The sequence below is a fragment of the Macaca thibetana genome, chromosome 4 (assembly GCF_024542745.1).
Source record: "Macaca thibetana thibetana isolate TM-01 chromosome 4, ASM2454274v1, whole genome shotgun sequence".
Lineage (NCBI taxonomy): Eukaryota > Metazoa > Chordata > Mammalia > Primates > Cercopithecidae > Macaca > Macaca thibetana.
Genome location: NC_065581.1, coordinates 47,148,803 through 47,173,076, shown reverse-complemented (window position 1 = coordinate 47,173,076; position 24,274 = coordinate 47,148,803). Strand labels below are relative to the sequence as shown.

Here is a 24,274-nt window from a genome sequence, read left to right as displayed (position 1 = left end):
CTTTTTAGCAATATTGGCTGTTTTGTATAACAATGGACAGAACTGTGCAAGCATTTGATAGAAAAGGACATAAGCCTCAGAGACAAACATTGGTCTGACAAATATTGTTTGTCAATCCCAGCTGTACCGTCACTAGCTGAGTGACTTTTGGCAGGTTCTTAACTTTTCCACAATTAAAAAGTGATAATATCTGTTACTGTTTTGTGATATAAAGCTTATATCTGAAGAGTGTTGAAGGCTGGCTTTACCTTGGCCCAATCACTACAGCACAGATCCCATCACCTACTTGGTTGTTCATTATAGTGGTGCACATGACACTGGCTAGTTTTTCAGAGATAGGGAAACAGTTAAACCTAAAAGAGACTGGTGTACAAAACAGAGTAGTATGTGTTAATTCAGCATGAGATGTATTTCTTTCTACTTCCCAGAATAATCATGAACATTATCCAGGTTACCCCTACTACCACTACCACGAGTAAGGGAAAGGAAGCAAGTAAAAGAGAAAGAAACTGTTTACTGAGCACCATGTGCCAAGTGCTTTGCAAGTATCCTGTTATCTAATTTTTATGATAATCTTCAAATTTTTATTATACAGCTGCAGGGATGGAAATGTGGTGGGATTAAGTACTGGCCTTAGTTCACCAGTGGATTTGTTGACTATGGTTGGGTAGCTGAGATGGTTAAATTTGTGTCAACTTGGCTGGGCCACGGTGCTCAGATGTTTGGTCAAACATTGTTTTGGATGTTTCTGTGAAGGTATTTTTGAATGAGATTAACATTTAAATTGGTGGGCTCTGAGTAAAGCAGTTTAACCTTCATAGCCTGTGTGGGCTTCATCCAATCAGTTGTAGGTCTTAATAGAACAAAGACTGAGCTCTCTAAGAAGTCTGTCATTAGACTGTCTTTAGACTGGAGCTGCAACTCATCTTACCTCTCCAGCCTGTTGGCTTACCTGGCAGATTTCAGCCTTGTCAAGCCTCCATAAGCCCATGAGCCCCTTCCTTAGAATAAATCTCTTTCTCTCATTAGATAGACAGATGGACAGATGGATGGACAGACAGAGAGATAGGCAGGCAGACAGACACATACATGTCCTGTTGGCTCTGATTCTCTGGAAAACTCTGTTAAATAGGTAGTAAATTGCCCCAAAACTCAGTGGATTAAAACAACACGTGTATTCTCTCACAGTATGTGTGAATCAGGAATCCAGGCATGACTTAATTGAGTCTTTAGCTCAGGAACTCTCACAAGGATGTATCACAGAACTGGCTGTGGCTACAGCCTTATCTCAAGGTTTGACTGGGGAAGGAAGGACTTGTAAGCTCACTCAGTGGCTGTTGGCAGGATTCAGCTCCTCGCAGGCTGTTGGATGAGGGCCTCGGTTCCTCTCTGGTTGTTGGCTGACGGTCACCCCGTTCCTTGCCGTGTGGGGTTCTCCAGAGGGCAGCTCACACCACAGCAGCTTGCTTCATCAGAGGAGGCCATTGAGAGGAGCCAGAGAGAATAAAACGAGGAGTCACAGTTTTTTTGTGTGCACTCCTCTCAGAAGTGACAGCCCATCACTTTTGACCGATTGTATTATTTAAAGCAAATCCCTACATCCAGACTATATTCAAAGGGAGGGGCTTGCATAAGGGCACGAATAGCAGGATGTGAGGGTCACTGGGAACCATCTGAGAAGACAGCCAATCACGCACAGCGAGTAAATACATGTCACTGACTGACGAGAAGCTCAGTCCAACTCCGGGGCCCACCTTCTCCACGATGCCAGCTGCAACTTCATAGAGCCGAGGGGATCCCTCCACAGAAATTGGTAATGAGAGGGTGGTCTGTGAGCATGGCACAAAGTGGGAGCATCGAATGGCCTAAAAGAATCATGCAGATGGTGCGGAGGCCCATTGCCCCTCAGCAAGGTCCCGGCACTCCTGCAGCCCTCAGAGTCAGCGCTTCTCTCCTCCACCTGCAGCAGGCTCTACCTGCCCCAGAGTAAAGCCACTCTGGTGGGCTTAGTCCTGGGGCCCTGTACTCACTTGACTCCTCCTGGCTCCTGTTTCCTGAAGCCTGTCAGCACTTCCCGCCTACAAGCCCAAGCCCCCAGTCTTCCCATCCAGGGTGTAGTGAAGCTGTGATGAGCAGCCCAGATCCTCAAGCAGGCCCGCAGCAGTCATTTGCTACCTCTGACATATGGGCAACTGAATGTTCTCAGCTGAGTCCCTCCATGAGAATAGTCCTCAGCCTTGGAGAGTGAGCATCACCTCCCAGGGCCACGCTCCCTCCCCAGGGATAGCTCTTGCCCTGTGACTGCTCCATGAGAGAGGAGGGGAACGTAAAGTCCTGAACTGGATCTCCTTGCCACCTTGAATCTGCTGAGGCCTTTGTTGGCACTGCATTGAGTTCAACTCCTTCCTCTGCCCACTCCTGGGTCCCTCAGGTCTCCACAGGTGTTGATCCTGACAGCACTCCTAAATGAAGCTCCTGTACACAAAACCTCCACTCACAGGGCTCAGCCCACCGTCCAAGAAAGGCCTGTATCTGCACAACTGCAGCTGGCACCCCTCCAGCCATCTTTATTTACCAGCTTCATTGTAATGTTGTGAATGCACAACCAAGGATCTCCATGCGCTTGAGAAGAACCAACAGCAAGATACATAACTAGTGAGATAAACCAAGAGCACAGGTGACCTAGAGTATTCAGAGCTAATGCAGAAAGTAGACAAGATCTTTCTTAAAAAGAGATCTATTTAATATTTGCAGAAATATTTAACAGGCTATGACAGCTGTAACATAAGAATACAGCTGCTGTGAAAAAAAAGAGATATTTTAAAACACAATAAGCATTCCTTGCTGGCAAAATTTATTGGAAAATTTAGCAGAAGAGTTGAATTCCTAACTGAGGAATAGGTTAATGATCTGAAAAATAATGTGGGAGGAATTCTGAGAATACAGAGTCAAAAGACAAAGAGATGGAAAATATGGAAGAAAAGAAAAACAGATAATAGATGCAAGAAATCCCCTATCCAACTAGGAATTCTGAAGGAAGGTAGTAGAAACAATGGAGAGGAAGAAATTATCTAAATATGAATATGAAGAAGCTATGAACAAAGACACAATAAAAGCCCACTGAATGTCTATAGGAACAGTTGGCAATTTTTTTCTGTGAAGAACCAGATAGTAAATAGTTTAGGTTTTGCAGGTCATACTTCTTGACTGTACTGCAGCACAAAAGCTTCAACATGTAACAAATGGAAGTGACTGCATTCCAACAAAACCTTATTAAACATAAATAGGCATCAGGCCAGATTTGACTTAGTTTGCTGACCCCTGCCTTCCAGAGATAATGGGGAAAAAATCACACATCTAGTCACATTTTACTAAAAGTTCTGAACTCCAAAATTAGAGAAATTCTGTAAAGCTTCCAAAGACAAAACAAGGCCAGGATCTCACTTGTCTTCTATAACACAGTTGGCTAGAAAACAGTGGAGTTGTATTCTGGGGGCAACTGAAGTGATTCCTAACCTGGATTACGTTCTAAGTCAAACCATCAGTCTAGTGTGATGGCAAAATACACACATATTTGGCCAGTCAACGACTCGGAATGTTTATCACTTGTCACTATCATGGGAGGAGAGGGCCTACTCAAAAATGTTTTCTTATACAACATAAAATGTTACTCCAAGAAAGAGGAAGATATGAGATACATGAAACAGTCAAAATAACCCGAGATTTAGATGAAGAGAAATCCAGTTATGACCATTATATAGCAGGTCTAAAACCCGATCCATTGAACGTGAGACACCAACTCAGAGGGTTTTATGATGAGTGACTTTATTAAAGAACACATTTGATATAATAACACAAATGATAGAATTAGGAACCTGGAAGTACAATTTTTTGTGGAATTACCAATGAGATAACGGCCTATGTCTTCTCTCTTCAACAACAGTAGAAACGCATTTAGGAATTTTAGGAGGAAAAAAATGAAACAGACATGATTGTTTAATGAAACAAGTAAAATTTGTGCCATTAATGAAGTGAATAAAATGGTGTTTTCTGGAACAGCAAATCCAAACACCCACAGGTCAAGAAACTTAGAGTAAGAATTAAGAGAGTCACTAACTGTTCTTGTAAATTTATTTTTTGTTTATTTCATATATGACCATTACAGTTACTTCTGTATGTCTGTATGTGGCTATTTTTTTTTCTACCACTGCTTTTGTTACTTTTATATAATATTTTATAAATCTGCCCTTTTCCATGATATTATTCTTAAGTAGGCTCAGGTTGTTTTTAAGTTAGAAAATAGAAGTCTTAAAATTGTATTTAGGTATCAGTATTATAATATCTTCTGATTTTCTTAAGACAGATGACAGATTTTACCCCTAGAAACATAAATTTATTTTTCTTGAGATTTGTATTTAAAACTATAGAAGACTCCTTCAGGAAATGAATATTTCTTGTTTTAAAGAAATCTTTTTCTGAAAGTCAGCAATTTCTCATATTTCTTATTTTATTTTATTTTATTTTATTTTATTTTATTTTATTTTATTTTATTTTATTTTACACAGTGTCTCGCTCTGTTCCCCAGGCTGGGGCACAGTGGCATGATCATGGTTCACTGCCGCCTCAACTTCCCAGGCTCAAATGATCCTCCCACCTCAGGCTCCCAAGTAGCTGAGACCACCAGTGCATGCCACTATGCCCACCTTGTTTTCGTTTGTTTGTTTTGTAGAGATGGGGTCTCCTTATGTTGCTCAGGCTGGTCTCAAGTTCCTGGGCTCAGGTGATCCTCTCACCTTGGCCTCCCAGAGTGCTGGGATTATAGGCGTGAGCCACCATACCCACCCTCTTTAATTCTTTTTTTCTGATAAACTTTGGTAAAGTTAAATGTAATGCTTTTCATTTAATAAAAATATTAACAGTGATTATCTTTAATGTATGGGTCACTTTGTCCTTATGTTTGTTTATATTTTTCCAAGTGGTCTACCATGACCATGTTATTTTCTAAAAAGAACAACATTATTCCTTTCAAGTTACAATATCATTCAAAGCTAGAGCTTGGCAAATGTATGAATTAGAAGCTTGACATTACCACCACTTGCCTATAACCTTTAACTAATCACTTAACCTCTTTTGGCCTTGGTTTTATGAAATTAAAAAATTGGGTTGAAATTTATATTTGATGATTTCGAAAAAACTTCTCCCAGACCTGTTCGTTTGTTTGTTTGTTTTGAGTTGTTCAAACCCTTTGCATCATTTACAAGGTCAGAATACATCAGAGAAAATTCTTGATTTTAAATGTTGGTGGAATGTCTTTGGGTTTTGTGTGTCCCTACATTCACATCCCAAGTTCTATGCAGGTCTGCCTCTGACTGGTGATGGGGCCTTAGGCATGTCATCTGCTGCTCTGTGCTTTGCCTCTTTCAACTTTCAAGTAGAGGGGTTACAATCAGTCACCTCCGGCATCCCTTCCAAGAATAGAGGTTAAAATGATGCTGGAGAGAAAGCTCGATCACTGAGACCCTGTGGGAAAAGCAGTTACAATTCAGTGAGATCAGGGAATCTGCTGCTTATATCATCCATGACGCACAGCCTGAGGATGGTCTCATTCTCATGGATGTACTGCTTCATCTTAAATGTACCAGGATTAGGCAACACAAAACAGCAGAAATAAATCCTTCCAGGGATACTCCTAGGCAGATTGGGGTTCACATTACCAATCAGCTCAGGTCAAAGCTTGTATCATTTGAATGTCTCTGCACATTCTCTTCTTCACTTGTTCATGGGGACTTACAACAGTGTCCCACCTACCCAATGTGTTCCCTCTTTGCAGTGGGGAGAAAACTCAGTCAAAACAAAGAACGTGCAGATAACATGATAATAATCAAAGGAAAAACAATGTCATGATTGTAAGAACAAACCAGTCAACAAGAGTTAATGCATTAATTAATGCAAAGAACTGAAAACTATTAACACCCAAGGACAGTAATGGTAATTCTCAGTAGCACAATTATATAAATCAATTTATTCAGAATCAGGAAGTGCTTAGGTCTTAAATGGTCCAACACATGTCTTCTAAACTGGTACCTCTTAAACTTCAATGGGATACTGATTATCTGGGGGGTCTTGTTGAGATAAAGATTCTAAATTAGTAGGTCTAGAGACTTGTGACCTGAGATAATGCTTATTTAGGAAGCTTCCAGGAGATGCTGCCACTGCTGATCTGTTGTCCATAAGCTGGACTATAAGGATGTAAAGCACTTAGAACAGTGTCTGCATTTAGGAAGAACTCATGTTAGTGATGATTATTATTTTTACTAGATGCAAGAATTCCAACTCTCCATATGCTCGTGTGCTACAGGAGTACCGAGAGTTGTGCAGCAACAGCCATGTTTTTAAGCTGAATAACTAGAATCATTTTGTAAACTCATTTATGAACTGTTATGGAATAAACATTTATTCTGTAACTTTTATTAGATCACAAATAAGTAGCCCTTGGTAGAAAGCACATTTATGGAATGAGCGTACTTTGCTGCTGAGAACTGCAGAGAAGGCCTGCACGTTTTGACAGGTTCCACTCATCAAGAGGACTGTCACGTCTCTCCAGTGAGCTGAGGACCACGGTATCAGAATTAGTAACTCAGAAGACCAACCAGTTGGTAACCACATATCCAAGACAGTCTTGAAGTCACAGCATAATTAATAGCACCCCCCTCCTAGCTTGGACGATGCATTGTGTAGTCTTCCTAATTTTAGTGGACACTATCTATAAATTACTGGCTTTACCCAGCTTCCCTAACTCTCCCTAAACTTTCATTCCTACCACATGGAGAAAAGGGAATTCTCAAATGTTCTTGCTTAGCTGACAATGGTTTTGGCACTGAGTGATGCCTACATTCAACAATCCTGAAGTTTTGTGTATAACACACACACATATACACACACCCATGCCCACACACATGGAGGAAACCAAGTTTCATCAATATGATCCAATTTTCAGGCACTTCTAATCTGAGCTGCTTATGTGAAGCTCTCTTCCTTTTGACAGAACCAGCTTCTTTTTCATTTCCAGTCATTTCTCTAGGATTGCAGAAGAATTCTTCATACTGCTGCTGGTCTATGAAATATGCATGAGAAAAACTGACTGAAGACAAAAGATGTGTCCATCCCACTGGGCGAGATGCACTGAAAGGGATGAAGCCATATTGACCCAGCTTCCCTCTGCCATAGATAGCCCTCTGGGATGAAATCTACATTCTGTCACTGACAAGCTGACCACCTTAGGCAGATCGTTTAATCTCTTTTAACTCGTTTCTTCATCTGCCTCATAAGTTTATTGTGAGAATGAAATAAATTAGCACATGTGAGGGGGCTAGTGTGGACTTGGCATATAGAAAGCATTTTAACCTAAGTCATATCTAATAAATTCCCACATGAAAATTTAACCACTGTGCAAAATTGCATTCCCAAATTTTGGGCAGTGTTAGCCATAGACGAAGAGTCAATTTTGTTTCTAGTAAATCCACTTCAGCCATGATAGATGTTGACTGTCATGTTTCAATTTGGAAAGACTTTCCTTCAGGTCTCTTGTGTCCTGAATCTGTGATTGGTTGAAACAATCATTTTTGTTTCAAATCTTAAGGAATTTGAACATGAGAGATTTAATTTTATGTAAGGTTTCATCATTAATATACATTCTTTTTTATGTCATTACATAAAGAACAGAGGAAAACAAATAAAATAGAAAAGGTGAGATAGAGAGGAGGAAAAGAGATTAGGAGTATAACAAGCTGCACACTTTCTAAATTTAATGATTGAATCATAAGAAGTTCCTTATATCTGCCTCTTAAAAGAATGCAAATGCCATTTTGATTTCATGGGAAAAATAAGTTAAAGGATACGTTGCTGCCTTTGAAAAGCTTACTTTGATCATTTGCCAAATGGCAAAATGAATGGATTAAATTTTAAATTGCCTGTCTTCAGAAGGACGTGATATGGAACATATTTAGGATTTAGCCCTTTAATTTAACGTTAAACTTACTAAAAATGTCCTCATCAATTATTGATAGCCCAATTTTAAAACAGAGCCTTCACCTCAATGTTGAGAAGGTAGGAACACTGCTTGTTTTTAGAAGTACATTTTCTACTTCTTTCAGCTACAACACTGGGTAGCATTCTGGAAAGGGGTAATTTTTTAAAGAGGCTCCAAGCTGGTGAGCAGTTTGCCTATCTGCATCAGCAGGCTCATAACCCGTCATTTGGAATTCAAATGGAATGTATTCAGCGAAGCATCTTGCTATTAAATAAATGTTGTAAAAAATATGTGAGTGCTGACTGTTAAAATATCAAAATCTCAAATCTCATTTGGTTTATGTTTCCTATAATTCTGTAGGTATTTAATAACAGATGTTATTGTGCAACAAACAAGGCCATTCCTAGCAAAATATGGCTTAGGACCAAGTATTCTTTTTATCCTCTTCTTAATCCCTTAAAATACCTTTTTTTTTTTGAAACAACATCATATTAATGTAAATATTTAAGCCTTTGATAATGCTGCTCTCCTGCCTGGAGAATTCTGAAGTCTTCCACTGCCACTTATTTCCACACATACAAATTCTATCCACCTCTTACAGGCCATTTCTTCCTTGACCACCCCCCTATACACACACACACACACACACACACACACACACACACACAGGCATACACACACACACACACACACACACACACAGAGGCATACACACACACACACACACAGAGGCATACACACACACACACAGAGGCATACACACACGCACACTCTCTGATGGCACATTATTCTGAAATATATTCATAATATTTTAAATAGTAAGAGGAATTGGAGATGAAAGCTCCATAGAGGAAGGATATTTGGTAGGTGAGTAGTCAAGAAAGACTTCCGGGAAGAAATTTGTATAATTTTATTTTGGCATCCCTGTTTTATTACATTACGGAGGATCTTAATACATATGTTCAGTGTGCATTTGTTGCTTTGGTTGAAGGATAACTTTGAAGAAAAGAACAAATTCACCAAAAGGTAGTGTGTGGGAGGGAGGACTGTTCTCTCAACGTAGTCTGGTTCATTTCATCACCAAGTTATCCCTTTCCAAAGTGTAGGCATCTGCATACACACAGTTGGCACTCAATAATGAATACATGAGCAAAACACAAAAATGTCACCATTCCTGCCCTTGAAGTTCTTGTAATCCAGTTAATGATGGCACATTTGCCCTCATTAACAACACTGTTAAGGGAGCACAGCAGAAGGATGTCTAAATCTTAATGGGATTCAGGACAGATTTCTTGGATTTGAGATACGAGCTAGGACTTGACAGATAATTAGAAAGTTATCTGGAGGAAAAGGCTGTTACTGGCAGAAGAAAGGGCAAATGAGAAGGCTTGCAGACACAGCATAACCTGCCTTTGGGAACCTGTAAAGAGAAGTTTGGCTGGAACAGGCAACAAAAGCAAAGGAGAGGTGTGAGATTAGTGGGGTGGGTGATGGCCATTTTATGAAGGGCCTTTAATGCCAAGCAGAGCCTTATTCTAAAAGCTATGGGGAGCCACTAAAGAATTTTATAGAGGAATGATATGATCAGAATTTTCTGTTTTACTTTATTTATTTATTTAAGACAGAGCCTCACTGTGTTGTCAAGGCTGGTCTCAAACTCCTGAACTCAAGCAATCCTCCCACCTTGGCCTCCCAAACTGCTAAGATTACAACCATGAGCTACTGCATCCAGCCCAGAATTTTCTCTTTTAGAAAGACCTCTCTAGCAGCAGGCTTCCAAGGTTGATTCTTGGGTGACCAGACAGAGACCAGGGAGACCAAGTGCAGTCATGGCGTCAGCCACAAAATAGATGGCAGGATGAACAGGGGACTGATGGGAGATGTACTACTGAAAGGTCCAGAGAACACAGGGCTTGTTGAGTAGTGGGATGTGGAAGTGAGGGAGAAGGAAGAGATCAGGATAACATTTAGGTTGCCTGCTTGAGCAACTGGGTAGAGGGGGGCTATTTATTGTGATAGGCTGAGTGGCAGATTTAGAGGCCACAGCATTAAAAAAAAATGGCTTGAGGGCCATTACATGGAAGGCACCTATTGGAAATCTCAACAAAACAATTGAACATGGGATGTGGAGGTCTGGAGATGGCTTTGTCTAAAAGACAGTAGAGGCGTGTTGGGAGAAGAGGAGAAAGGAACCAGGTAGGAGGGGCTTACCTACTCTGTGTGTGAGCTTCTGATGTTTTCAGTAGTCACTGGCATCTTTATCCTTTGCTCGTGGTCTCTCTGAGCTCCAGCTAATGGTGCAGGATCCCCAAAGGGAAAGATTGAAGGCAATTACCCAGTTGATTTCCTCCTTAGAATGATTTAATTTACCATGTTGTTTTGTAAAGGACATGTTTAAACCTTTACAGACAAAAAAGAAATTTTGTGGTTAATTTGGGCTCTATATTTTAAGTAGATAATAACATCAATAAAATCAAGTTAGTTTAATTAGAGTTGATTTCATAGGAGACATTTGCTGATATTCCTATAATTGCTCTTTACAATCTTTGAAGATTATATACCGGTACAGGTATGGATATAAATATATAGATAGATGTAGACATAGATATACTTGGTTCTGGATATAGGGTGATTTGGATATAGATCTAATAAGCCAAATACAGGCATATAAACAATCTGGGATTAATAACAGCTCACCTACACTTACTGTGCTCAGCACCTTTTAAAGTGATATAAATATACTAATTTACTTAACAGCCAGGATACCCCTATGAGGTAGATACCGTCATTATTTCTATTTGATAGATAAGGAAACTAAGGTATCAATGGGTAAGTACATTGTTCAAGGTTGCACAGCTGGCACCAGCATTTAAACTAGGTAGTGTAGCTCTAGAGTTTGCTAGTACCATAACTTTATACTGCCTCTTCTTACCTATATCTTATAGATAAATGACTACATGAATTTAAAGTAAAATTCCTGTCCCCTTGTGAGACTGGATAAGCTGTAAAAGAGGCTGTACATTTCATCAATTACACATGCACAATTAGAGCCTATATCTAATCAGGCCTGATGACAGCCACAGACGTTTGTACAGATTAATGATCAGAGAAGAGGAATTGATGGGCCAGGGAAGGTTGAAGCTGTCAGCTTTTAGGAAATGCCCTGAGCCAAAGCAGCCATTGATGTTGTAAACTGAAATGTGGCAGCTATAAAAGGACTGTCAGATCCTTCCTTTGCATAAAAAGTATTTATTACCATGCACAGAAGCCCAATTTTGTGGCATGTAACAGAGATCTGTATTCGTAACTACTCACTCAGAGGTCTTTAGTATGCCTCGTCCATCCTCCTCCCCATCCTGAGGACATGTGGAAGAGCTCCTTTCTGCTACTTCCTACATTTTCATAGACCCATTGGGAGACTTAGAAGTGTCCTGGTACGGGCAAGAGGCTTGCAGGCATCCACAAATGGTACCTTGCTTGGCATAGCCAGGCTCTATAACCTCTGGTGAGTGCCCCACCAGAACAAGCCCTGGGTTTGGGTGATGAGAAGGTCTCACCCAAAGGATGGGCAGTCACTGCCTGGAGTCAGAACAACAAGAGCCCTAGGCATGCAAACCATGCTGCCTTTTGATTCCTCTCTTGGTTCATTCACCTGCCCCTACTTATTGCACAGCTTCCAGGACGGGTTCCAAGCAATCCCCTCACTTGCTCCTCTTCCTCGGTCTCCACCTTGGGTACTTACAAAGTGGATTTAGGCAAGAAAAGGATGTACTCAGCCATCTATAACAGGGTGCATTGACTTAAACTTTGCAGATTCAAGTCTCTTGACTCTTATTCTGGTGATTAAACCTTTTAGGGAATTGACCCTCATCAGCTAAGAATATAATATTTTGAATATAGGCTGGGCACAGTGGCTCACGCCTGTAATCCTAGCACTTTGGGAGGCCGAGGCTGGCAGATCACCTGAGGTCAGGAGTTCGAGACTAGCCTCAACATGGAGAAACCCTGTTTCTACTGAAAAAAAAAAAAAATACAAAATTAGCCGGGCATGCCTGTAATCCCAGCTACTCGGGAGGCTGAGGCAGGAGAATTGCTTGAACCTGGGAGGCGGAGGTTGCGGTGAGCCAAGATTGCGCCATTGCACTCCAGCCTGGGCAACAAGAGCGAAACTCAGTCTCTCAAAAATAAATAAATAAATAAATAAATATTTTGAATATAATAAGAAATATATTTTTTGTCTTCCTCTCTGTTTCCTGACACACAGTTCCAAGAACCCCTGGAATCTCCTCAGTGATAAGTGTCTTTTTGTATGCTAATGAGAACACTAGGGGCCCTGGGTGGCCTCAAGATGGGGTTAGAACTTTCAGCCTTTCAGCCTGCTGTCTGACCTCTGGGAAGGGGAGAGGTGCTGAAGTTAGAGTTGATCACCAATTGACAATGATGTGATCAATTCTGCCTGTGTAAGGACACCTTCATAAAAACCCAAAGGACAGCATGCAGGGAGTTTCCAGGTTGCTGAACACGTAGAGGTACTGTGAGCATGGTATAGTTCAGAGAGGAGCATGGAAGCCCCGTGTCCCTTCTCGTATACCTTGCTCTATACATCTCTTCCGTCTGACTGTTACTGAGTTGTATTCTTTATAATAAAAGGATGAGCATAAGTAAAGTGCTTCCCTCAGTTCTGTAAGCCATTACAGCAAATGATCGAACCTGAGGAGGGGGTTGTGGGAACTTCCAGTTTATATCTGGTGGGTCAGAAGCAAAACCTGGACGTGCAATTGGTGTCCAAAGTGGAGCAGTCTGGGAGTACTGAGCCCTTAACCTTTGGGATCTGGCACTGTCTTCAGGCAGATAGAGTCAGAATTGAGTTAAAGCATAGGACATCCAGTGGGTGTCTACAGAGAAATGGAGAATTGCTTGCTGTGAGAAAAACTCCATGTGTTAATGACCAGAAATGAAATAATGTGAGAGTATAGAAAAAACAATGTTTTGGGGTTTTTTTCTGTACAGTACAGTGATAGAAACACTGTGCTTGTTTTAGCTGTTCTGAAAACCTGGACTCCAGATTATTTTGTGACTGCACAGTACATACTTCACACTCTCTCGAGCATATTTCCCGGGGTTAAATGAAGCTTCAGCTTTAGGGCCCTCATTTGCATTGGTCTTTACCAAGACTTGGTGGAGCCCTAGCATTGTGTTCATGTGGTTATATATTTTTGCGAAATTTGCAAAAGTTATTTCTTAATGATTTTTGTTCTCATTATTAAAAAACAAACCTCCAATGTTTGTGCTTAGTTGCTTAGTTGTTTTTTTGTGTGTTTTGTTTTTATTTTTGAGACAGGGTCTTACTCTGTCACCCAGCCTGGAGTGCAGTGGCATGATCTTGGCTCACTGTGACCTCTGCCTCCCAGGTTCAAGTGATCCTCCCAGCTCAGCCTCCAGAGTGGTGAGACCACAGGTACGCACCACTATGTCAGGCTAATTTTTTATATCTGTGCTTAGTTTTCTATTATTTTGCTTAAGGAAGTCTCCCCAAGGTGTGAAATCTTCAGGTTCCATAATGCTTGGAGTCACCCCTGCTCTGCCTCCCTTGTTCAAAGGTTGTTCCAGTTAATAGTCCTCATACATGTTTTTGTTTGTTTTGAAGGCATTTGGGTTTTTTGTTTGTTTGTTTGTGGGCTTGGAGATTTTTCCAGTTCTAAATGTTTAGGTGATGACAAAGTAGAATCAGAGAAATGGAGATTTCTTTAACTAAAGAAAACTAAAACTATACTTTTGCATAGCAATGTTATTCAGCCACAGTGAACTTTAGGACCGCTACTGGGAAAGAAAGAATACAATGGGACATGGATCATGGAACTTGCTCCACTGAGAGAGATGTGTGATGAAACCATGAGTTTTTAGAACAAAATGGCTTCTTCTAGAGTTTGGGGCTGAGTATTAGAACTTTGTCTCTCACAAGAACTCAGCAAGAAAGGATAAAGGCTTCGGTACCTTTACCAGCAAACTATCTTTTCTTGAAGCAGTTATATGACACAGCATCTGTCTGCTTCTTTTATTAGTGAAGAAGGATTGCAGGATTCCTCTTTTCACAATGATTTTTATTTAGGTAATATCAGGACCACAAATGGAACAAAGCATAATTGCATACAATTTTGGCTGGCCTAAGAAATCCTGATAGGTTAAAGTCCAGATGTGGGAACTCTCACACACAGGCCAGTTATGCCCATCACATAAGGAGTCTGCATCCTGAAAGGTTTACAATAGCAGTCCCTTGTTCAGAAGGTCCTCCTGAAATGCCCATCACATCCAGAGTGGTCCTTCAACATGGGATTTGCCCACGGCTTGTCAATGGTATCCATTGAGAAGTGATAAACATTTGACACTATATAATCATTTTATTTCAAATATGGCCTGAGTTAGGCCTAGATCTGTTTGTTATTTGGTAAGCAGCACACTCACATCTTCAGACATTCTAGCTGGAACATATTTTATTTTATTTATTATTATTATTATTTTTGAGACAGAGTGTTGCTCTGTCACCCAGGCTGGAGTGCAGTGGCGCAATCTCGGCTCACCGCAACCTCTGCCTCCTGAATTCAAGCGATTCTCCTCCCTCAGCCTCCTGAGTAGCAGAGATTACAGCCATGTGCCACCTCGCACAGCTAATTTTTATAATTTTAGTAGAGACTGGGTTTTACCATGTTAGCTAGGCTGGTCTTGAACTCCTGACCTCAGGTGATCCTCCTGCCTCAGCCTCCCAAAGTGCTGGGATTACAGGCATGAGCTATCATGCCCAGCCTCCAACCCCTATTCTAACTTCTCCCACTTTCTTCTCTAGAGCCCATTATTGATTTTCTCAGAGTATCATTTGTGCTCTACAATAATCACTCCACATCCTCTCCTTACTAAATCCTTCATTGCTCTGGGCAATGCTTGTTCCCTAGCAATTACACATTGCTAGGCAGATTACTCTGTAGTTCCCCACCTCTCAAGCCCAGAATATGAGGCTTAGAATTCCCTGGCATCCCCCCATGCTTCTAGGTTGTTGTTCCATCCCTTTTTATAGATGATCTCTGTGAAGCCCCTGCCCTCCAGTTGAACTCTTTTCTTTCAACCTATGCTGCCATACCCTATAGCTCTCCAGGTCACTCCTCCTGTTTCTCATGCAGCTCATCTGGCTCATGGTTGTCCCATAACTCTGTTTCCTGTTGTCCTCCTGAGTCAGTGGTCACCATGCAACCCTCTCACCTCGCTATTCTTTATCCTCTATTCCCATCATCCTCACCCCGTCATCCCTCACAATTCCATTCACGTGCCTCATGTTGACCCTTAGGGCATCTAACACTGAAAACCTTCTGAAACCTTAAACTTACAAAATTATCTTCTGGGCTTACGATTTTTTTGTCTACTGTTTTTCCCACTGTGTCATTCCTATGAAACTCATTTATCTAACTCATCCAGAACCTTGAAGTCTCACCTCTTCCCATTCTTTCAGTCAAATGTGATACTCCTGGCTTCTCTTTTCTCCTCACAACCTCTCGTAGTCAGGCATCTCATTGCCTACTTGCCAACCCTTTCAAGTTATTCCTTCATCTTTCTTCTCCTATGCCTCAATACACACACACACACACACACACACACACACACACACACACACACACACACTTGTCTCATACTCATCACCTTGGAATGACCCAAATATCCACTTCCTCCTCTCCTGGGGGGGACATGGCATGATATATTAGGTGCTCTGTATTCTTCCCAGAGTCATCTGGTTCTGTAGGTCTATGAGACTGCCTATATTTGTTTCCTGGGGCTGTCATAACCAAGTGCCACAAACTGAGTAGCTTAAAACAATACAAATTTATTATCACACAATTCTGAAGGCTAAAGTCCAAAGCCAAGGTGTCAGCAGTGCTACCATCCCTCTGGATCCCATAGGAGAATTCTTTTTTGCCTCTTCCTAGCTTCTGGTGGTTTGCTAGCAATACTTAGCATTCCTTGGCTTGCAGAGGTGCCACTCCACTCCATTGTCTTCACAGGACACTTTCCCTATGTTTCTTTGTCCTCACATGGCTATTTTCTTATAAGGACACTAGTCAACTTAGATTAGGGTCCCACACCACTTCATTACAACATCTTTTTAACTAATTACATCTTTGATGACCCTATTTCCAAACAAGGTCATGTTCTGAGTTCCTGGGGTTTGGACTTCAACATACCCTTACTATCTCTTCTCTCTCCCTCTTCATTAGTTTCATTTCTTCAGCCCATCAGTGTTTCCCCACACTACCAAAAATCTGCTTGTGACCACGACTTCCCATGTAGTTATCCCAGCTCCCTGGTTTTCATTGCCAAACTCTATTTCCAGCTTTTTCTCTGCCCTTCACTTCTCCATCTGTAATTAATCTATTACACATCTGTTCAAATAGCTCTCTCAGTAAGGTCATCAGCATCAGTCCATTTGTCAAATCCAATGGTGTCATCTCCACCTTCACCCTATTTGACTTCCGTACAGTATTCGATACCAGCATTATCACACTTCTTTGAAGGGCAGCTCTTTTCTGACCATTATGTTGTACAATTAAGGGTCTCTCTAGACCTCCTGTCTTTCCCCAAGCCAACTGGATCCTTACTTCTGAGACCCTATTGTACAACAGTTTTCAGTGTGTGGTTTACAGACTCATGAGGGATCCCAATACCAGTTCCTATGTTATCAAAACTATTTTCATAGTACTACAAGGTATCATTTACCTTTTCAACTGTGTTGACATTTATACCCACGGTACAAAAGCAATGGTGGTTAAAACTGCTGGTACTTTAGCATGAATCAGTGCGGTGCCACCAACTTGTGCTAGTAATACAGTCATGTGTCGCTTAACCTCGGGAATACCTTCCGAGAAATGTGTCCTTGGATGATTTTGTTGTGTGAACATGATAGAGTGTACTTACACAAATCTAGATGGTATAGCCTACTGCATATCCAAGCTCTGTGGTATAGCCTATTGTTCCTGGGCTACAAACCTGTACAGCATATTATTATACTAAATTCTGTAGGCAATTGTTACACTTAAGTATTTGTGTATCTCAATATACCTAATCATAGAAAACGTACGGTAAAAATATGGCACTATAATCTTGTGGGACCACAGTCAGATATGCAGTCCATTGTTGACCAAAACTTCATTATGCAGTGCATGACTGTATTTCTATTCTTCACAGCCACACACTCACAGTTTAAAAAAAAGAAAAGAAGAAAGCAGGAAAAGAAAGAAAATGCCAATTTTACTTAGAAATGTCCTTGATAAGGCAGTAAGTTTTATTCATTTGATTAACCCTTTACCCTTAAGCACACACCTTTGCAATTTTCTGAATAACAAAATGGGAAGTACACATGAGAAGTACTTATGTGGCATCTGGAAATAAAATGTCTGACTGGAGGAAACATTCTAAGCTGTCCTAAACTGCCCTTGGTACTTTTCTCATGGAACACCATTTTTACTTGAAGAAACAACTGACAGGAAAAGTATAGTTATGGACACTTCGGTATTTGGCAGACAGTTTCTCAAAAATGAATGAAGTGAATCTGCTGCTATAAGAAAAATAACTGACAGAGTGTGTTGCCAAGAATAAAGAATGAGCTTTCAAGCAAAAATAACACTTTGGAAAACTTGTATCCACCAATGTGAATTCCACAGCTTTTGAATTTCTAAAGACTTTTTGATAAGATAGATGGTAGATTAAAAGTAATGGCAAAAACCACAATTACTTTTGCACCAAACTATAGTTTTAATGAATGTGATTTTTAATATTGTATTGAAATCGGTCAGTTTGGAAAAGTTACATATTTCAGGGAACCAATATTTTCTAAATGATTAATGTACGCTTATGAAATCATTGGGTTAAAATTTATTCAAAGTGCAAAATAGATAAATGGATCTTAATAAAATCAGGTAAAAATGTTATGTGATTATGCAGTACACTTTAAGAAACTACTACTTTTTGAGTTTTGATGAGATATCAAGGAAGAATACTCCCAATTATTTGAAGGGCTGTTAAAATACTCCACCCTTTTCCGACCACATATTTGGATGAGGCCAGCTTTTCTTCATACCCTTCAGTCAAAACAACTTGGTGCAATAGATTGAATGCAGAAGCAGACATGAGTTTCCAGGTGTCTTCTAGTAATTTGGAAATTAAATAGATGTGCAAAAATGTAAAACAATGTCAATCTTCTCATTAAATGTTTTCTTCTTTTGGAAAACAGTTATTTTTCATTAAAAAGTTTATGTTAACATATAAAGGGTTTATTATTATTACTTTTAAATGGATTTATATATAAATATTTTCAAGTTTCTCAGTTTTAATTTCTGGTACCATAAACATTGTTTTATTTAAAACCCACATTACAAAAATTCTTTAGGATCCTCAATAATTGTTAAGAGTGTAAAGAGGTTCTGAAACCAAAGAGTAGAACTGTATTCAAATAGGATGCTACAAAGAGAACTGACGTTCAAGGAGAAATTAATAATTTATTGGGTTTGTTGGGTAACAGAACTGGAGAAAAATGGTAGCCGGAGGGCAACAAAATATTATTGTGTCCCTGGTGAGAACCTGTGCATGCATCAAGACCGTAGAAGATTTTCTGTAATGGCAGGTGGAGAATTCCTACAGCTAGTGCTTTTGGTGACACTGTTTTGCCTCAAGGTACATCTAGTGGCTTCATTGTGTTGGATCTGCCTCTAATTTGGTCTGGTATCCTGTTGCCTCAGCAAATTATATGTTTATAATGTCACTAATGGAAACAAAAATAGAGAAGGCTAGCGAGTTCCTATTCTTGGACAACTGTCACCCCTACAAATAAAGTTCCCAAAAGGCCTGAAAAGAGAGGACATGCTGAGTAAATGTCAGCTGTTTATTATTATCATCATTGTGGACTTTAAGCCCCATATGATCCCGTGAAAACCCTGGCCCCTAGCTCTGGGCTACACCCCAGGTTTGGTGCAAGAGCTCCTTTTGTTTTTCAGCTTAAGCCCAAAACAAGGAATATCAAAGAGTTTCATGTCAATGGCCAACTCTAACTTGGTGGGAGTTGGTGCCTGGAGCCCTCTTTTGAGGATCAGTGGGAACAAGATGTTCTTGATGTCTGCCAATGCCTTACAAAAGAGGTAGCACATTGTCAGCACCCCCTAAGCCTAAAAGCTGGACTCCTTGATTCTTTGCTCTTAATGCAGTCTCTTGAGGCCAAACCGCTCTGATAAACTGAGATGTGAAGCACAAAAATGAAATACGAAATGAAAAGGAAGGAATTAGACTCAAAGGAGAAAAGCACCTCGCTTTCAAAGGCTAGCCTTAACTGCCCATGCTTAGGCATTGGATAGGTGATGAGAAAGTGAAATTCCCACCCTGGAAATGGAAAAACATACCAGCCACAAAGAAGACCCAAGTATTCTGTCCTTAAAAATAATATTGTACTCTATATAGACACAGGAGTTTTTAATCTCTTAATTCCTCCTATTCCTGAAAACTTCCCAGACTCATCAAACTACCAGCTGTGATTTGATCAGTTCAGAGTACTCTCATTGTGAGGAAACAGAATTCATTTTAACCATCAGGATTCGTGCTCAGGAAAACACAGTATTGATGGGACAGAATTCCATAATGAGACTCCTTGGAGTGGTAGCTGAAGCCCCGAGTCTGGGACTTGGCTAATCCCAAGGCTTGGGAGATGAGGGGAGACAAAAAACCTGCTCTGCATAAGACAAGGAAAAAGTCTTGTTTTGTTCATGATGGGAAAAGGAGTATAAGAAAAAAACAGAATGAGAGAAAGAACCCCTCAAATCTCCACAAATGTCATTAAAAAAGCAAAAGCTTTTATTGTATTCTTTGGGGTCCTTGGACTGGTATAAAAGAGAAGAGTGTGGGCAGACAAAGGAGTCAAAGATAGGAGGGGCGATGGGGGAGCTGCAGCCCGAGGATTCTCAGAAATCGGCAGCAGGATGTGGTGTGGCATCACCAATATGGGCTTGAAGGTCTGATACAAGTTCATTTGGATCCCCAAGAGGCAGGAAGACCTTCCCTGAAGTTTAAGTTACTCTTCCTGTGGAGCCTCAGAAGTCAGTGTTTTTACAACCCCACCTCACTATATTGATTCTCTTAGATGTGGTCACCCTTTAGACTTGGGTCAGTGTATTGCTATACATCTCTTGCTCTTATTAAAATAAGCATCTCTTCCTATCAACCTGACAGTATAATTCTTTATAGAGTTGACAGTATCTCTCTAGTTAGGGTCACAAGGACTTTGGCCTGGTCCTGGATCTGCCACTGACTCTCCCTGTGCCCATGGGTAGGTCCTTATCTTTTCAGATCTCAGGGTTCTGATTTGTAAAATGATGGAGGTGAGGAGGAAAAGGTTGAGTTCATCATCTCTTAAACCCATTCCTAGTTAAAATTCTATGAATCTTGCAGTATTAATATTTCATGCATCTCCATTCTTCCTTGTACTCACTGTTATGAGAAATTACCTTTTACTGTTGAAATAAAAGAATCAGGTTGGTTATATATATAATTTCCTTAGTGGCAGTTTCTCTATTAAGAACACACTAGCTTATAACGTATACTAATTTTCTTATAATAAGGATACTTTTATGGCTAAGAGGAACCATATAGATCAGACAGATGTTATTAACATATGTACCTATATATTTTTTCTTTTTTAATTCTCTAGTTTTCTGTTATGCCTTTCCCCAGTGTTCTGGGTGTCCTCTTACTTGTGTGTATCTGCTTCACCTGTTAGATTGTTAGATGGTTGAGGGTCAGAACAATGTGATACTCATCTCTGTATCCTCTTAAAGTCTAGAGAGAGACCTTTCCTCATAGAAAGTGAGCATTTAATAGATACTTATTCAGTCGAATTGAAACTGTGTATTGAGTCTAAATTTTTTAATTATTGCTTTATATTGTGATAGCTTAGTTATGCTGTAGGAATAAAATAATTCTCAAATCTCAGTGATTTAATGCAACGGAGATTTTTTTTCCTTGCTAAGGCAAAGTTGGCTATAGAATGGAGTTGGAGTAGGGAGAAAACTATTTCTGCTTCATACAGCCACTTGGGGACTCAGAGTGAAGAGAATCCTGTTTCTGACAGCTGTACCTTTTGAAACACATGGCCTCTTCAGAGAAATAAACTGAAAAATTACTCAAGGGCTTTCTTCTGCCCTCTACACGTATTTCGTTGACCAGGACTAATCAAATGGTACTGCCTGACTAGGAAACTGGGTGATGTGGATCCCATATTTTTAGGCAAGAAAAGTGCCCACCCCTCCCTAGGCCCAGCATGGTGGCTCATGCCTGTAATCTCAGCATTTTGGGAGGCCGAGACAGGTGGATCACTTAAGGTCCGGAGTTTGAGACCAGCCTGGCCAACATGGTGAAACCCCATGTCTACTAAAAAATACAAAAATTAGCTGGGTGTGGTGGCACATGCCTGTAATCCCAGCTACTCAGGAGGCTGAGGAAGGAGAATCACTTGAATCCAGGAGGCGGAGGTTGCAGTGACCCCAGATCATGCCAGTGCACTCCAGCATGTGCAACAGAGCAAGAGAAAGAAAGAAAGGGGCGGGGGAGGGAGGGAAGGAAGGAAGGAAGGGGAAAAGAAAAGAAAAGAAAAGAAAAAAAGAAAGAAAGAAAGAAAACGAAAAGTGCCCCCAAGATTGGTAATCACTAATGTTTACCCTGTGCTTTACTCAGTAGCTCCAGTATTTTGGAGATAATGAACTTCTTTGAGAATCTGATGGTCATTACAATCCCTCTCCTCTAGAAACACTCAACATTTTGCATAATTTCCTATGTGTTTCATGTACTTTGAACCCTATTCACTGGTTCTCTAGAGAACCTTAGACCAAGATTATAAATCCTTCAGGCATGTTTTGCACCTGGCAACAGACCTACAGATGAAAAAAAGAAAAAATACATTACTGCTGTTCTATTTAAACTGTATGTTATTAACAGTCTATTTATTTAGTTGTTTGTTTTTATCAGATATGGCATCATACAAGACCCATGGCCAACGGATTTCCCTCTGTGTTTGTTTTTATCAGGAAAAATTTGAGGGACTGTTCCGGACTTATGACGACTGTGTGACGTTCCAGCTATTTAAGAGTTTCAGACGTGTCCGTATAAACTTCAGCAATCCTAAATCTGCAGCCCGAGCTAGGATAGAGCTTCATGAAACCCAATTCAGAGGGAAAAAATTAAAGCTCTACTTTGCACAGGTAAGGTGACTGTTTACCAAAGTTATTCTTTTTGCCCTACATTATTTTTTACCGTTTTAAAATGTAAATGAAGCCTTTTCCATTTTCAGATTGGTTGGTAGTCTATAAATTAATTCACTGAGAAATAGACCCACATCATGATTCCCAGACAGGAACAGCTTAGTGGCTTAGAAAACAGGCTCTGAGAGTTGCCAACCAGAGCAAGTTGCATAACCTCACTGGGGCTCCATATTCTCATCTGTAAATTGGGGATGATCAGGATCTATACCCCATACTGTTGTTATGAGGATTGCATGAATTATTGTGTGTTTAAGTGCCTAATATTTGGCAAATACACAATAAATGCCAGGTAGTAGTTATAATAAGAATGATGTAATCACAGCTACTCCTAACCTTCCTATCAGGGTTATAATTAAAACTTAAATTATATGACTGCTTTAGTGGAATGTATAACTTTTCAGTGATTCATATTTATGAGAAAAGGTTACAAATATATGGAAGTTAATTTGTTTCATCCAAAAATCAATTCTAGCTGTTCCAAAACGAAATGGGTAATTCTTGGCAATGCTTATAAAGTTCACAGCAATAGAAATCAATATCCATCATGTTCCATTAGTGCCCTCACCTCATCACTAGATACCTTGATCCATCTCTTAAGTGATCTGTTAGTATGGTTTCCACCTTTAGACTCTACAGAGATGGCACAGTGAAAAGAACACAGACGTTGGCCCTGCCTCCATGTTCAAATTCCATCATTGCTATTCTCATGTGTGTGATGTGGACCAACCTCAGTTTCCTTGTCTTTAAAATCTCACCCCATTCCTTAAAAAGTTAAGCATTGAGTTACCTTTTGACCCAGCAATTCCACTCCTAGGTATTTAAAACAGGTACTCAAACAAATATATGTACACACACGTTCACAATAGCACTATTCACAATAGACAAAAGGTGGAAACCACCTAAATGTCCATCAATGGATGAATGGATTAGCAAATTATAGTATGCCCATATGATGGAATATTACTCATCCATAAAAAGGACTAAAATACTGATAAATGCTACAATGTGGATAAACCTTGAAAACATTATACTAAGGGAAAGGAGCCAGACACAAAAAGTCACATATTCTGTGATTCTACTTATAGGACATATCAAGAACAGGTAAATCTGTAGAGACAGAAAACAGCATGGTGATTGCCAGTGACCAGTGGGAGACAGGAGTGGTAGTAACTGGTAATGGTAGTACTGGTAGCAGTAGGCAGAGGAGTTCCTACTCCTCTGGATAGAGGTGGTTGTTGCAGATTGGAAATGTACTAAATGCCACTGAACTGTTCACTTTCAAGTGGTTAATTTTACGTTATGTGAATTTCACCAAGGAAGGAAGGAGGAAAAGAGAGAAGGAGACAAGGAAACATTTGGCAGGTGCATGGTGGGACAGTGGACTGGCAGCATCAGCATCACCTGGGAACCTATTAGAAATGCAAACCCTCAGGCCCCATCCCAGGCCTCCTGAATTAGAAATGTGGGGGCTGGGGCTTAGCAATCTGTGTTTTAGTAAGGACTACAGGTGATTCTGACATACAGTAAAGGTTGAGAGCCACTGTTTTCAGGATTAAATAAGGCAATTGAGCACATGGTATGTGGTAAGTGGTAATTATTATTACAGTCAGGTTCATCGGTTCATTTGTCACAGGCTGAAACTAAACCCACATTTTAATGTGCCAACATGACACATCTGAAGCCATGATGAATAAGTGTCTTCATCTCTACTCTATTTGAAAGGTTCAGACTCCAGAGACAGATGGAGACAAACTGCATTTGGCTCCACCCCAGCCTGCCAAACAGTTTCTCATCTCGCCCCCTTCCTCCCCACCTGTTGGCTGGCAGCCCATCAACGATGCCACACCAGTCCTCAACTACGACCTCCTCTATGCTGTGGCCAAACTAGGACCAGGTAAGCTTTGCGGTC

At 40.4% G+C, this 24,274-nt stretch overlaps 1 protein-coding gene across 3 annotated transcripts in view; it reads left to right on the top strand.

Moving 5' to 3' along the window:
* RCAN2 (regulator of calcineurin 2) overlaps positions 1 to 24,274 on the top strand; it is a 478,595-nt gene that overhangs the window by 434,690 nt on the left and 19,631 nt on the right. For all 3 annotated transcript variants that reach the window (XM_050787495.1, XM_050787494.1, XM_050787496.1), the window contains 2 exons: positions 22,132 to 22,305; positions 24,088 to 24,259. In XM_050787495.1, coding sequence (XP_050643452.1) covers positions 22,132 to 22,305; positions 24,088 to 24,259 — 346 coding nt within the window. The remainder of the gene's footprint in view (positions 1 to 22,131; positions 22,306 to 24,087; positions 24,260 to 24,274) is intronic.